Source organism: Pagrus major, chromosome 11, assembly GCF_040436345.1.
Source record: "Pagrus major chromosome 11, Pma_NU_1.0".
NCBI lineage: Eukaryota > Metazoa > Chordata > Actinopteri > Spariformes > Sparidae > Pagrus > Pagrus major.
Window position 1 is genome coordinate 5,325,718 of NC_133225.1, and position 16,263 is coordinate 5,341,980.

General features: G+C 39.4%; 1 protein-coding gene across 1 annotated transcript; it reads left to right on the plus strand.

Moving 5' to 3' along the window:
* The first annotated feature begins 6,262 nt into the window (after positions 1-6,262).
* On the plus strand, positions 6,263-15,124 carry znf644b (zinc finger protein 644b). The gene is made up of 6 exons (XM_073476389.1): positions 6,263-7,115; positions 8,145-8,942; positions 10,174-10,752; positions 13,256-13,369; positions 13,666-13,762; positions 14,873-15,124. The coding sequence occupies exons 1-6, from the start codon at positions 6,263-6,265 to the stop codon at positions 15,051-15,053; spliced, it is 2,622 nt and encodes an 873-aa protein (XP_073332490.1). The 3' UTR covers positions 15,054-15,124.
* Positions 15,125-16,263: the final 1,139 nt, after the last annotated feature.

The window sequence follows — 16,263 nt, forward strand, 5'->3', positions numbered from 1 at the left end:
CTCTCAGTGTTGGGAGATGAGAAGTCATGTATCTAAACAGAGCAGATATGATGTTTATGAGAGCCATCTGCTTGGCAGCCCTCCTGTGCCCACTGCCCTCCTCAACGTGAGAGCAGCCTCATTAAAACGGTCACATGCCTGAGAAATTTCTAACTGCTGTTTTTTTTTTTTTTTCCCCCTTCTTCCCCTCTTTAAAAGGAGTAGAGTTTAAAACTAACAAAGCCTTGGGAAATCCCCATCAGACATCCCTCCCTTAATCCATTTAATTTTGAAAGGTATTGTTTAAAGCTTTAAAGTTTATATCGTTTAATCCCCCTCCAACACTACGGGCAGCAAATGAGGCCGTGTCAGCAGCTTGAACAGATATAATCTACTCCACACAACAGAAAATCCTCCTTCAAGACAAGGTTGCATGGGTTTCCTGTGAACTCACTGTTTGATGTTTCTACCTGCTATTGAACATGACTTCTGTCTTAACCCAACTGTCACTCGCTCCCTGTCCCCTTTTATCACTCCGAATGTTCTCGCTTCACCTTTTTTCATCAGTAAATCTACCATCACAGTCATTTCACTCATTCCCCTTTTTTTAGAGAGGGGCCAGGGAGAAGTTTGTTGTGGGCAGGTTCAGACGTTTTTTTTTTTTTTTTCTACGCGTGTTTTGCTTGTGTTGAACCTCGGCCAAAGGGTGCGGTTGTCTTTTGGTTTGCAAGAATCAGTCTCACCTGTCGTTCTACTCTCCCCAGTTAACCTACGTCCTGTCTCCATATGTCTTTTCTTTTTGGACTCCGCTGCAAGTGCAAGTGTTTATAATGTACTGTAAGAGCATATCACTTCCTTAGATATTCTACACATTATTTTATAGATTATTAGATTATAAAATTATTTGTGAAAGCAATATAGTTTTTGGGAAATGCACATATTCACTTTCTTGTCAAGAATTAAATATAAAGATCGACTCCACTCTCATATCTGTCCGCTAAATATGAAGCTACACCTAGTAGCCGGTTAGCATATCGGATAGCGGATAGCTTGGCTCTGTCCGAAGGTGAAATAGGCTTAGTACATCATGATAATTTTTTGAACGCATTAAACATACAAGATACGTACGCTACTTATCTGTGAATCTTCTCTTAAATCTTAAATATGACTGTTAAAGCATTCATTAGCATTTGATTTGTTCTCACTATAAAGAACACAATTTTCTTCACCTATGGTCCTCATATGTTGTTCTTTAGTGTATAATTTGAGTCATATAACTCCAGTATATATTTTCACTCAAGCAGTAAATTACATTGTTTAGTTATCAAAGGCTTTGTGTAATTACATTTGTGCGATTCAGGATGACAGGACTGATAGTGTCTGCACAAGGCGCTGGCATACATAATCACAGCCAAAATCCCATTAGGGAGAATGGAGACCATTATTATGGAAATGACCTTTGGGTGACAGGAATTCAGTGGGATAAAAGAGTATGTAATCCAGACAAAGACATCGTGTGAAGCCACTTGCTTCATTTTCTCCTCTGTAAATTTCAGAAATGTAGGGGTTTTCATGAATCTGTGATCATTTCTTTTAGTTTCACGTTTTTCTGTGTTATTCACAATGAGGAAAGTGAGATTTGTATTGTGGTGTATTTCTAATTTCTTCCAGCTTTTTCCACTGTTTGATACTGTGAGTGAGTGCAAGGCTAAGAAAGCAAAAAAAAAAAGAAGTTAACAGTGTTTTTTTTTTTTTTTTTTTTTCTTTTCGCTGTGGCACCTTTGCTGAGAGAACACACTCACCTTGGGATTACTGGAGTGTCAAGCCGAATATCTGTTTGTTTTGAGCCACACTTTGATACTCTCACACTTAAGAGGCAGCTTCATAAATTCACATTGTGTCAAATAAATCAATAGATCCCATTAGCTGAGGAAGTTGTGTAGTGCAGTACTTGAGGGACTGTGGTTCCCCTTGTTTAGACATTTCTCCAGCAAAGGCGATGGCAGAGGAATATAAGGTTGGCTGTTGATCCATACAGACAGCTCCAGCAGTTGAAATGGTTTGGCTGACTGGTCCCAGTTGGTTTTTAGCTCTGTCTCCTCTGTGCTGCCAGCCCGGGTCTTCAGTTGAACTGGAAGGAGGAATTCGCTTAGACATTCACAGCCTTACAAGCCTACAGCACCAAACTTTTCCTGCTTGTTGTCCTTATAAAGCTTAAGTTTGGGTATTACAGTTGTTTCCATTAAATAATTGCTCAAGATGAAAACAATGTCAAACTGAATGTAGTTTTATATTTTTTATAGAATGGCCTTCGTATTGTCAGCAGGACTTTTTCTCGGTTTACAACTAACAAATATTTTCACTATCGCTTCTTCTGCACGTTATTTTCGAATCGTTGTGTTTATAAAATGTCAGAAATTTGCAGAAAAATGTCTTTCACACAATTTCTAGAGCCCAATGTGACTCTGCCAAATGGATTGTTTTGTTCAATAGTCCAAAACCAAAAGAGTTTCCTTTGACAATGATATAAAAGCAACAAATACTCACATTTAAGTAGCTGGTACCAGAAATATTTTGATAACTGACTCAGATGATTGCTGATTAATTTCCTGACAACTGACTAATCAATTAATACCCAAAGATGCAATCAAAAATAAAAAAAATCAAGTAATTTCTATATACTTTCAGCCTTTCTATCAGGGCTGGGATATACATACTATCTATTATTGCAATGTCGATATTATTTGGTAACTAAAAATCGTGATATCGATTCTGTGTAATGCAATACAGTCTTAAAATATTGCAATATCATTTTATGGCCATATCACCCAGACCTGCTTTCTAGGTGTTCAGTCAGAATACAAGATATAAAATCCCTTTGAGCCCCAGGACATGCAGCAGTTGGTTGGCTAAAACATTAAAGGCAACTGGCCATATAAAGATTGAGGTTATTTTAGTTTTAAGTATCAATGTTTCATTCCTTCATTTACATATTGGACACAAGTTATTATATTTTACACTATACAATACACAATAGTTACTAACCTTTAATGTCAGATGTATAAAATGTTTATATACATTGTACTGTACGCCTGAACAATTAGTAAGAATGTTTATTTCACATGTATGTTTAATTTAATTAGATATGTCTTTATGGAGATTCTGCTGTTCCTATGTGTCTGTTACAAACCAACAAAGAAGATGCGACTAGAAAGACCAGGATGTGGTCTGCACACTACTATAAATTTCAGCTTAAGAGCATAGACGTGTCTTAATATGTCGACGATAAAATAGTGACACAATTACATGTACAAGTTGTACAATAATACTTGACCTTTGCGCTCTGTCAGATTGTTGCTATTGTCTTGTCTCTCGTCATTTACACCTGCTGTTATAGTAATATTGATTTAAAGAACATGTAAAATGACTACTTACACAGTTACCTAGTGTAATAAATTAAGTAATTAAGGCAAAACTTTTACAGGCGAATGTCTGAAATAGATTGTACACAGTGGAGAATGACAGCTAGATGAAAGAGAATAGGGCTTGACATGCACTGAGGTTGTGAGCCAGACCGATGTGAGGACATGGCATGCTTCCCAGCCCACCAGCTATCAGTGCATGCTGCAGGATATCATGTTTAACTCTATAACTTGTTCATTTATGCTATTGGTACAAATGACAGCGTTTATTATTTTTAAGCAGTTTATTACACACACCTATACAATTTAATGCAATCTGATACAAAAACCTAACAATTAATCCATGATATTGGCCTAAAGGGAATATAATATTCATAATTATGTTGTCATTAGTGTATAATCACTTGAAACAAAGAATCATTGTGTTTTCGTCACCTTAGAATGAGTCTTTTATATCTACAGAAAGGGCAGATCCTCTTCCACAGAGTCTGCAATGTAATACGGCCATGTTTCTGCAGTAGCCCAAAATGGACAAAATAAGCACTGGCCCTCGAGACAGCCTTGGCATTTTTTACATTTTTAGTGGCCACCATAGCTAAGGTAGAGATGAGCGGTGTTCAGATCATTAGGAAGAAAAAAAACATTTAGCTTGACTGTGAAAGCAGCTTATTGCGACCCACATTTATGTTTGTTGTCAGGCTAGTGACTGTAGTAATTATTACAGCAACAAAGAGGAAGTCAGGTGAAGTAGTATGAAGAGTATAGGTCCAACTCCCCATGTGAGGTTGCGTACATAATGTAACTGAAGTTCCATCTGTAATGCATGTACCTTCGCTACTGAAGTTTCATAAGCAATGTAGTTATTATGAGCCAAACCACAATGTTTTCCTAAACCTAACCAAGTAGTTCTGGTGCCTAAACCTAACTAAACCTGAGTGTACAACAATGGTCCTGCTGCTGGTACGCTGCAATAGTGGTGATATATGCCATGTCTGGCGTCACTGTCAGTCGACATATTCAGTCATTGAGGTATGAGAACATGTTGGTCCACTTGGTTGCAAACTGCAACTAAAACTGCTATATGCCACTAAATCCTAAACACTGGACCTTTTAATAAAGCCTATTTTGAGACCACCACTAATCACAAGCTAAGAAGACTGAAACATTATAAGTTAAAGGGTAGAGGTGATTAGAAGGAGGATGGCAGTGCCGTTGTGTTGGATTGCATTAGATTTTACCATTGTTCCTAATAAAGTGGCCACTGAGCTTATATTGACTGTTTCTAATATTTTGTCCACCCAGGACAGATTTTAAAAAGGCAATTCCCACTGTAACCCCTCAAACTTCAGATGGTAATAATTATTTGCAGGGCTGTTCTGGTAGATTACATCAGATATCTTCAGAGATACAATTTGCAAACAGAGAAAAAGTAAGTAAAAACATGCAAAACAAAAAAAACAACTGCTCAATAAATATCTGTGAGGTGTTCTAGTTTGTTTTTTATTGTCTAACAGAGAACAATGACGATGACGCTGCTCCTAAATCTCATTTACCAAACTGAAAACGAGGCAAGTGTCTTGGGGAAGATAGCAGATAGGGTTAGTAAAGGCTCATAGCAGATTGATCTGTGCATACAGCTTAACTGTATTAAATCTTATAATCCCTGTAAATATCTTCAGGCAAGGCAAAGTCAGCCTTTTAACATTGACTAAATGAAGTAAATAGAAGCAAATGAATTTTTTTAGAAAATTATACTTCTGTTGAACCCCTGTTCGTTATATATGTATATATAGAAGTGAGTTGTGTGAGTTGGCTGCTAATGAGCCTTACACATTTTAAACCAAGATATGTTGATGGTTTTGCCACCCTGCCGTTTGAGGGTAACAGTGAAGCTGGCTCTAAATGTAGAGCGTCTGTTCCCCTTTCGAACCTCTAACACCACAACAGATGGGAAGAATATGGAGCTCGGAAGGTTTTACCTCTGAGGTGGTAACAGTGAAACCACTCATTAACACTGAATTTACCACTTCGTTAGCAACGCTGCTTCCTGTGGAGAGCGACCAGCCCTGGATGTCAAATCCACTGAGCATACATTTTAAACTAAATCAGCTCTGGACAGAGAAGTGTAATCTGTTATAAGATGGAGCATACACATGTTTAATAGTCTGCTGATTATAATCCTATTTAATAACTCAAAGCTATCATTTTATATAGGTTTATCCTAATAGATATGAAATAAATGATTTATTGAATGTGTATGCGCAGAGGCATATGTTTTCTTTGTGCGGGTCTGTGTTTGTGTTTTAGACAGATTGTGTGCCTGCCAATTTGTCAGGATTCAAGTAACAACAGTCTCATGCTGGGATCTGTGTTGGCACCATCACAGAGTGATAAGACGCAATATGATCTCATTGGAGGTGTACTTTGTTCCCATGGAAATTGGTCAATTTTAGCAGACGACTGAGAACTTTATGTGGAGAAGCAGGAAGGTTTTATCCCAGAGGTACGCTCACATAATTAAGCATCCTCGCCAGGGTATTCAGGGGCTAACAGCAGGGTTTGTTGTGAATAGAGGTGGCAAAAGAGGGTGTTGGGAAATCATAATGCGGCACAGAATAAAACCACTCTCATTTTATGGAGAATAGCCCAAAAGTCTTATTTTTTTAACAGCATGTTTTTATTAAACCTGTTGTGCAACAGTGTTTCATTTTGTAATTTACATCTGTGTTGTTTCTTGTCTGCAGATGGTTGAATATTGCACTTGAATGCAGAAAATACTATGCTTGTAATACATGGCTTGCTTGAAATGTTTTTGAAATATAGACCTGATTTTCTTTTCTATTTCAGAAAGCATCGCTACTATGTCTAATCTGAAGCCAAATGCACAAGAGGACAAAGACGTGGAATCTGTGTCTGACAGCCCAGGTCGTACTCTGGAGCCATTACAGAGTCACACATTCTCCCTGAAGAACAATGCTGCAGGTCTGTCCTCAGATGAACACGAAAACCCTTTAAATGGAACCCAGCCGAATCCATTTGTATACAGCAGTGTCCCTGCTGTTCCCCATGCAGGCAATTCATTGCCTTCAGGAGCACTTGTTAATGGACCTGGTTCACACCCCACCTCAGAGGTACACTGTGTCCTGAACAAAGGCTCTGTTTTATCCAACAATGTCCTGGATGCCGAGTGGCAAGCGGAGAAGGACACAAGCCCCGAGGTGTTGCCACCACCTAGTGAGCTTCAATCAGACGCTTGGAAGAACACAGCAGGGCCCGTCGTAAAAACACTGGCCACACAGCCAGGTGTCAACACGCCACTGTCTCACTCGGAGGAGAATGAGTCTAAACTGGCCTATTCCACACTGTCAGGTGACCGTGCAGAGCAAATGCACATTAGCCAACCTTTGACGAAACAGACAATGAAAACAAGATCTCGACGGGACGTAGAACGTTCACAAAGCTCCTTGGATGATTATGATGATGCTGAAGTAATCAGATGGGATTCAGCAAGAGAGCGCTTCTTGCATGATGACAGAAGGCTGGAGACCAAAGTGATGCACCAAAGAGACATGAAGCACAATACACATGTACGAAGCATGTCAGGCTCTCTAGAAAAGGTGAACAACAGCTTAAATGACACATACAGACGCTTCTGCTTCCACAGTGGTAATGATGTTGAAAACGTTGACATTGCCAACAAAGATGATTCTTTGGGTACACAATCTGATATTAAATATTCTGTTGTGCCAGTCAAAGATCTTTCCAAGAACGCAGCTTCAGACTCTGAGCATATTTATAGCACAGTGCAGGAAGGCTGTAATGAGGGAAGTGACCCTGAAGATGAACACAATTTTAGTCCAAAAGTGGAACAGTTGAAGACGGAACAAGTTGAACAAGAGCCACTTTTCTTTTCATGCACAATATGCAATGTTAATTTCAAGGAAAAAATACATTTCCATAGACATATGATGTATCATTTAGGCAAGCATAATCAGGTGAACAGTGAGAATGTTTCGCAGCCCTTTATATGCAGGGAGTGTGGGCGTTTGTTCTGTGATAGCAGCTCCCTCCTGAGCCACATCATTATTCACCAAGACAGGCTGGAAAAACTTATGGAGGAAATCAAAGGTCTCAAAAACACTGAATTGGAAGACAGGCAGTGCCCTCAGTGTGTGTTTGACTGTAACTGCCCTAAAATCTTTGTCCAGCACGCCAAAACACATGATAATCTAAAGCACTATTACTTCTGTGAGGAGTGTAACTACATTACACTGACACAGAAAGCACTTGAAGCACACTTGCGTGTCACACACCGGTCTCAATGTAGGAAAGTGACTCATACTAATGATGCAAAGGAAGCAGACAGTGTTCAGCGTAAAATGGATTTTCTCACTAGCAGAGACAAAGTGGAATTGGGAAGACATTCTGAGCTGGAGCAGCAACGACCACGCTATGTTAATTATAAAAATGTTGTCGACCCACCCAAAATAGCTGGGTCTAAACCAAATCGGTTGACTTTTGGAGAAACAGCCCATTTCCCCCACTGCTCCGGTAAAAAAGGGGACGTTTACATTCGGAAGTCCCTTGACAAAACTGTAAATCCTCCACAGTTTAAGTGCCGTGTTGGCTGCACCAAAAACATGCTCTCACCCTCGTTGTGGAGGGTCAACAGGCATGGAAAATTACTCCTACAACCAGCAGAAAAATTAGATGTGTCAACTGATCTCACCTGTGTGGAAAAAGATGCTGAAAACAATGACTGCGAGGCTTTTGGCAGCCCAAAGCAGGCAAACTGTCCTGCAACCGTCGATTTTCTACTATCAGCCAGGAATCTTAAATTAGACCAGATGTTCTATCAGGGTAGCAAGAACGACCGGGCAAGCGGGAGTTTACAAGCACAAGCAAGAGAAAAATCTCCATCAATGAGAGCAATGTCAACGCCCTTGCATAACACTATTGACAATTTGAATGTTAATGTATCGCCAAGGCTTAGCCAGAGGCTAAACAAGCAGTCTGCAGATCAGGAGTTGAAGAAAGGCTGTGAGGGCAGCAGTAACTTCAGTGATGACACCAGTGGAGCTACAGGCAGCTTCTTGGAAAGCAGCGAGAATGAAAGGAACCCGTATGCTCGGAGGCATTTCAGAAAAAGGCAGAGGTTTTCAGCCGAAGACCAAAGCCCTCATGTACTCAAGGATGAAGATGATGGAGATGAAGACTGTAGTGACATAGAACAACTCGTAATCAAGGAGGAGTACATCGAAACTACAGTGTGTGATGATTCCCCAGGGTCGCCTTGTACGTCTACAAGTGACAGCTTTGATGTTTTCCCCTCTCCAGGGGTAGAACACAAGCCCTGTCCGTACTGCCCCGCCATGTTTGAGTCTGGTGTGGGTCTGTCTAATCATGTGCGAGGGCACCTTCACCGAGTTGGCTTGAGCTATAACGCCCGGCACATGGTCTCCCCGGAGCAAGTGGCACTGCGGGACTACCATCCACGAATCCGCAGAAGGATCCCCTGTGGCACAAGGAAAATAAGAAAAGGTAAGAGTATTTGTTCGACTAATATCGCAATTAATTACTAACCACACAAAAGGGATTTTTATTAAGGAGATTTAAGAAGGCAACACACTCTCTTATGTAATGTACAAGTATTCAGTTGTAGAAAAAAATGCCTAAATCCAAATTTCCTGGAGGCCGGGGTGGTGGATGGGTGCTTACCAAGTCACTCTCTAATGCCGGAGACTGGAGTTTGCAAACCATTTCCAGACATGCAATACATTTTTTAGCCATGCTAGTAGAATTGTTCTGGTGACTGCAGTGTTGTCAGTCAGAAATATCTCTCCAACTATGGGATGGGTTGCCTTAAAATTTGATCCAGACTGGAAAACCAATTTGTTCTATGCATGTGCGGCCCTACAATGTTAGTGGTTTGGGAGTGGTTAGGGTTAGAATAACTCATCAGTCAAGCGTTAGGACCTGAGTGACACATTTGTCTACAACAAATCCAAGTTCCAGTACAGATTGGATGCTAACATGCTAAACTAATATGATGAAAATGGTAAACACGTTACCTGCCTGAGTGTGTTATATTGTCATTATGAGCACGTTAGCTTGCTGAATTTAGCACAGAGCTGCTAACATGGCTTTAGACCGGTCATCTTAATCAAGTGTTGTTGTTGCTTAACCGTAAACCATACCGTAATACCTTAACCATAGGTAATTTGCAATAACTTCAACAATCTTTCCCTCAACCTTAACTTTACCACTTTTGTCATGTGTAGATTGAATTTTAAAAATGTTGGTGTTGGATGTAAAAATAATCGGATGTAAACACAGGATTTGCAGAATCATGCAGTGTTGATGTTCTTATCTGGTAATATATTTGAATCGTGCAGAGATGTTATTTTTGCATGGCTGCTGTAATGTCTTTACTGATGCAATGGCCACTTGGGGGCAGTGGAAAAAAAACTGTGAACACAACTAGACATATTACCTTTATGTTGACATGGCAAACATGTTAGCAAACAGTTTATTTACACAACTAGCAGTTGCTGTTTTAGCTCTGTTTCTGGTCTCTACCAACTCCTGAGGGAAATATCTGGCTCTTTAGCTGCTCAATGCTACAATATGTTCACCAGCTAATCTCTAACTTTGTCTGTCTGCTTTTTGAGGCTGAGAGGTAGTGTAAACAGTACAGTACATCATAAATTTAAGCTTGGGGTTTTTGTTCTTTCGTTTCAATTTTTATGACACACTGTATCCTATTTTACAGCTGTTAAGCCAGAAACCCAAGAAGAGCACACGTGTCCCCTGTGCTGTGGTTGGTTTGATACAAAGACGGGCCTCTCCAACCATGTGAGGGGACATCTGAAACGAATTGGAAGAAGTTTCACCAGCACTAGTAAGTCCCCGCTGTACATCCTAAATGAACTCCTACAGGACAAAACTGAGCATCGGAACATCCTGCAGGTCCTCAGCAAGAGCCAATACCCCTCAAGATCCTTCGTCCCTCCAAAGTTCATCAGCAGCAAGGACCTGGTCCTGATGAGCACGGGCATCCCAGTGAAAATCAAGCATGAGATGAGGAGTCCACATCCCATGTCGGACAGCTTTGTACCAAAACAGGAGGCAGAGGCCTTCTCAGAAAGGAAGAAGCTTCCAGTAGAAGCAAAAAGAGGCAGTAAGGCCTCTTCAAGCACTTTAGTTGAACTGCTGAAGATGAGACAGGAAAGTTTGGAGCTGACAGCGAGGAACAACCAGGAAGTTTACGCAAACAGGAAGCTCTGTGATTTGACCAAAGAATACATGGAGGAGACGCAGGTGACCAGTGTGGAACCAACCTGGGCTCATGGTAAGGAGACTCGTGCACTCGACTTGATAGCATTTGATGTTTCTCAAAGGGCCATATGGGTGCTTATGCATGTTTTAGCTCATTAATAGCACTGTTCATAACAGTAAGTTATATTACTTCCAAAGCATTGTTAAATTCCAAGTCTCTGCAAGTTGATATTCACAGGAGGAGGTACAGTAGCAAACTAGAAGGGTATTCAATGTAGCGCATACCTCTGCCAAGGCCCAATAGTCCCCTTTTGTACTGACTCATAGATACCAGCCACCTTAATATGCCTGCTTTTATTTTCCATCAAGATCTATGAATTATTAATTTGTTGAAAAGCACCCTCCGAGGTTAAAAGTGCGAATAACTTCCTGGATCCATCCCTTCATCTGTATCCGTACCAAAAGGTAACTGGGTCTATTCTGGGCCGAGACAGATCCTCCCATCCAGGTTTTGTGGAAATCAGTTTAGTAGTTTGTGTTTAATCCTGCTGACAAACCAACAAAACAAATGGACACAGGTGAAAACGTAACCTCCTTGGTGAGGGTAATTAGTCTTAAATTTTGGAAAATTATCAGCATTTACAGAATGTAATTTGTAGACATTTGGCAAAACCAACCATAAGACATAAGAAGCATCTGAAGACACGCCCCTCAACCCTAACTCTATGTATGTGTTATTCATATAGAAATGTGCAAAACATGTATTTTGCACTAACTGCTTGTGTGTTATTAATGACTAATATCTGGGAGGTTGACAAAATCTTCATGTAAGCTTTTATATTAAATCATGTCATTTATTGCAGCACTTTCATGAGTCGTCCTCTACAAAAAGCCCCGTATCCCTTAAATGATTTGGGCTTTGGTTATGGTCAGTAATTGTGAACACTGGTACTTATCAGAGGAACACAATATATTTTAACAATCACACTGTGAGTGTAGTGTGAATAAGACCCTCAACGGTTACATTTATCCCTCTCCTCACATGACATGATGACACACTACATTTTTTACTACATCAGGTTGATTTAGTTAAAGTGAAAGTTGATACGAGCCCTGAGTATATAAATATAATTGTTCCAGATTTCTGTATTGCTTGATAGGACGTTATCCTCCTGTGCTGTTTAATTTGAACTGGAGATTGAAATGTTTTACCTCTGCTATTAAAGATTTGGCAGTAATACAATTTGACAATGCAAAAATAAGTGTAAATAGAGTCAAACATATCTATGTTTCCCTTTATTAAGAGTAGGTGCATTTTAGCTTTGCTTAATTGCAAAGAAGTCCACTGTTAATGTGTTGATACTCAAGTGCACTATTTAGTCCACTAACATCCAGTCCTCTGTTTTTCATCAATATTTTATTACATATTTTCAGTATCTCTTTACTGCAGGTAGAAGCCGGTTAAACAATGTGAGAATAGTTCACAATCATTCGATTTGTGGGGGAAAAAAAAAAGCCTACATTGAGATTTCAGTGCTTTTGAAGTTCATATTAAAAAATCATGAGATCCTCTTGATGTTTAGTTGGAAGCCCATCATCCGTGTTTACACAATTTCGTTTAATGTTTGTCCAAATCAAACTTTCAGTCAGGCACTGAAAAAGATGTTGGTAAAGATTTAGGATCAGATTGCACTTTTTTGAGGTTCTGTTTTAAACTGAATGGTATGGCGCTCGACGTTATTAACTGTGTTATACTCATCTAAAGATAGCTTTCTGCTGCATGTGTCCTTTACTGAAAACTGATTTACATTACAATCTGCAGGGTGTTAATGATAATACATTTTCATCATAAGTCCAAGACAACTTACAAATTAGTCTTTAAAATGAAGACTATATATTTTTTTAATATATATATATATATATTCTTTCTGTTATGACATTTTATATCTGTGGGAAGTTGTTCTCAGTTTTTCATTAAGCTAAAGTTAAAATGTAAAGTAAAATCAGATTCCTTTTTAATTTCACGCTAACTACTGAACCAGCCCAGTTCTGAATATGGTGCATAGCAGTGTCGTTGCCAGTTTTCTGTCATTGGACTAACAGTCTGTGATTTTCTGTGTGGTTTATGAATCCTCCGTGACTCTTGCGAGGTGGTGGTATGTGAAAATAGCCCCCCTAAAGACTCAGAATTGTGTTAAACTTCACCAGTAACACTTTTCAAACAGGGAAGTGCAAATCAGATGCTTGGAAATGAAACCAGGTGGAGGAAGGCTTTCGAGCACACTGGGAGTAACAGTTTTGGGCGATAATAAAATTACTGTATGAACTCAAACACTATCCTTCAATGCCTTTTCTCCTTAAATACTACAGTATCTAACTTCTGATGATCTTTTGTTTGAGACCTAAAGTATCAGCTAAATTGTATTAAAATGAACGTCATCCAATCAAATTTTCCATTAAAGCTTAAAGATTAGGTAAATGGAAAATGTAATCACATAATTTCAACCTAAATGTCTTGATCCATCTGCTTTATTCTCTTTGAGTTTAATTTCATTTTTCCATGTTCTGTCTTTCAGAAGAATGTGATCCAAAGAAGATTTGTATTCAGTGTAACGGCACCTTCCCCAGGCTTCCTGGACATTTTCAAGCCTATGCACACAGGAAGAGACTTGGCATTTTTGAAGAACCGGGTATGTTTCAGACAATATACAAAAATAAAATGTTAACATATGTGTCTCCTGTGCCATACAATCAAACTGTGGTACCAAATTAAAGAAGAAATGTTCCAAATGATGCATTGGTAGACAATAGATTTGTAGATTGAATTAGTTTGCTGACAACATATGTCTTACTCGACATTTCAAGTCAGCATCAATTATCAGTAGTGAATCATAGTTTGTCTTTTGGATTGTTTATTTATGCCTCTTGTCAGTGATAACTCAATACATTCCCTCAGATAAAGCAGTGCAGTGTTTTGTCTTTTTAGGCTATGATTATAAGCAGAAGAAGCCAAGACCAAGGCCTGGGCTGAAAAAGAAGATTTTACCCTCCTTGAATGCTGAGATCTACACACTCACCTGCAGGTACATGAAATGCAAGGTTAGATATGTAACCATGAATCTCTCAGTGAAGAGAGAAGTGAAGGCGCTGCTCTCTACCCGCTTATGAAATATATGTAGGCCCGAAATGAAAGAGATGACGAGATGCATAAGGCAAAACATTAGCCAAAACTGATAAGTTGTCATTCCTTAGGAACGCCCAAGAAATCGTTTAAGTCCTCATGAAACTCAGCCTGAATTGTGAGAAGCAGTTCCACAATTAGTTCCAGAAAATGTGATCTCTGAGAAAGATCCAACCTTCTCTTAGGACGCTTATGATGCAGGACTACTGTGAGTGCTGCAGATGTTCCAGGAGTGAGCTGGACACTGGTCCACCGTTGTCTAAAATCTCAATTTCCCCTCTGTCACTGGAATACAGTGAAGTACAACCCGTGTTGAAGCTTTATGATAGTCTGCTTTTCAAACAATTTTCTCTCCTTGCTCTCTGGATCAGTCACAACCAAGATCGTTGGTGACCTCCAAAACACATCAACTCACTGTGGGCTCCACCTCCAAGGCCTGAGCTACTAATGACTGTGTCAACTCCCCATATTAACCCAAATATGGGCCACATTGCACATTGGCCCAGATCTGGCCCACACCAGACACGGTCATTTGGAATGACTGTGTCTTATGACGTATAGAATGACGGCACACGGGCGGTCGACTCCTCCTGCCAAATCTGAGTCACAAGCAGGCCGTACCATGGCCACTGTTCATTTCTATTCTGGTGGGCTGTATCTGGCACAGACTTGGGCCAATTCTGATTTATTCACTGACATGTGGCCAAGTGGTACAAACTGTCCAAAATGTGGCTTCATTTCATGAAGAATGATGACAACAGTGCTCGTTGTAATGGCTGTAAAAAAAAAAAAAAAGAATCGGACACACAAGCAGAATCAATAATGGCATTGGTATCGATATAATCTAACCAATTTTGCATCCATATATGGGATATGTAACTCGGTGCTAAAGAGACCTTATTACAATCATGACAAATGATACAATAAAGGACAGGTTATACTTCACACTGGAAGAAGGTAGTTGTACATTGACTCAAGAAACAATGATGACTTTTTCCTCCTATTTCCACAGATTCTGTGATCTGGTCTTCCAGGGTCCCCTGTCTGTCCAGGAGGACTGGATCAAGCATTTACAGAGGCACCTTCTGCACACCAGGGTGCCCCACTCAGGAACAGGGATGGTCGAGGTTTTGGGTCTTCATCACAAAATACAGATAGGCATGTCTGGTGAGCACCCAGATCCAGTTGCCTGAATTTGCACACTGTTTATATGTTTAATCAGCACATTTTTTTTTTTTTTTTGAGATCAGTTCCGACTGTTTATAGAAATATATGATGGTAAATCCAGAGATAGTATATGTATATGTTGATGATGCTCTATATTTGATCAAAAACGTTATTAGACGATATTTAATGCTATGCTTTGCCTTATCAACTTACATTATACAACTGAAGGATTTCTTTTTTCATTACAAGCTGGTCTGGCAGTGCAGAAATATTGTTTTCCTAAGTTTGTAATGATAAAAAAAAAAGTGCCTTACTATTATGACAAAGGCATTTTGTTTTGATGAAAAAACATTTCATTATAAAATGAAAAAAAAATCCAAATATCACAGTTTTCTTGCAATTTGTTTCATACATAAAACTTTGTCATTATAAAAAGAAACTTTTCTCAACATCTCACCATCTTTTTATGAGAAACTTTTTGTCAAAACGAGAGAAGTTCAAAGGAGCGTGTCACTCCCATATTGGCAAAATACATGAGCCTGAGCATTTCAATTAAGCTCCCGTCTCACTTTCTTTTTGAGCAACATAAAATAAAAGTGTGCTCATGGTAAGCAGTGTACACATGGCTGTCATTAGTTTGTGGATGTCTTTGAAGGATTTCACCTCTCTGTGTCTGTATCAGAGGGAGCATTGCTCTTAATCAAAGTGACATTCAAGATGTTGGGACAGCTTGTTCTGTCATCGTTCTTCTGCTTAACCTTCAACCATCAGTGTAATTTCTGAAAGCCCCGCTCTCATTATTGCCCCGGTAGCATCTTCTTTATAATGAGAAAACTCTATTAATAACAAAGATTATAGCAACATATTGGTAGAATTATTTCTCTCACAGTAAGAAGTTCTGGATTTTTTTTCACAGGAGTGAGAACGTGTTGTAATTAGTGACATCATCAACAGTGTAAAGACCAGTGGTACTTAACATTTGCATGTCCACAAGCTGTTCTCCAAACTTGTTTACAACTTGTAAACTTGGTGCTTATTTTGCTGGGTTAGCAGAGACTGTTCCATATTTCCACACAGACAGGAAAAAATGGCTATGCAATGTTCAAAGGTGACATACATTTTGAAGTGATGTTTGAATGTTTTTTCAGTGAATGTCTCTGGAATATAGCACTTTTCCTTTTGTCCCAGGACATTTACTTTGTTTTTCTTGTTCTGTGTGCACATCATACACAAATG

Excerpts from the sequence above, each read along its gene's own strand:
- znf644b (XM_073476389.1), top strand. The coding sequence starts at position 6,263 with ATGTCTAATCTGAAGCCAAATGCACAAGAGGACAAAGACGTGGAATCT. Across the intron at positions 8,943-10,173 it reads CACAAGGAAAATAAGAAAAG|CTGTTAAGCCAGAAACCCAA; the intron begins GTAAGAGTATTT and ends CCTATTTTACAG. Across the intron at positions 10,753-13,255 it reads GGAACCAACCTGGGCTCATG|AAGAATGTGATCCAAAGAAG; the intron begins GTAAGGAGACTC and ends TCTGTCTTTCAG.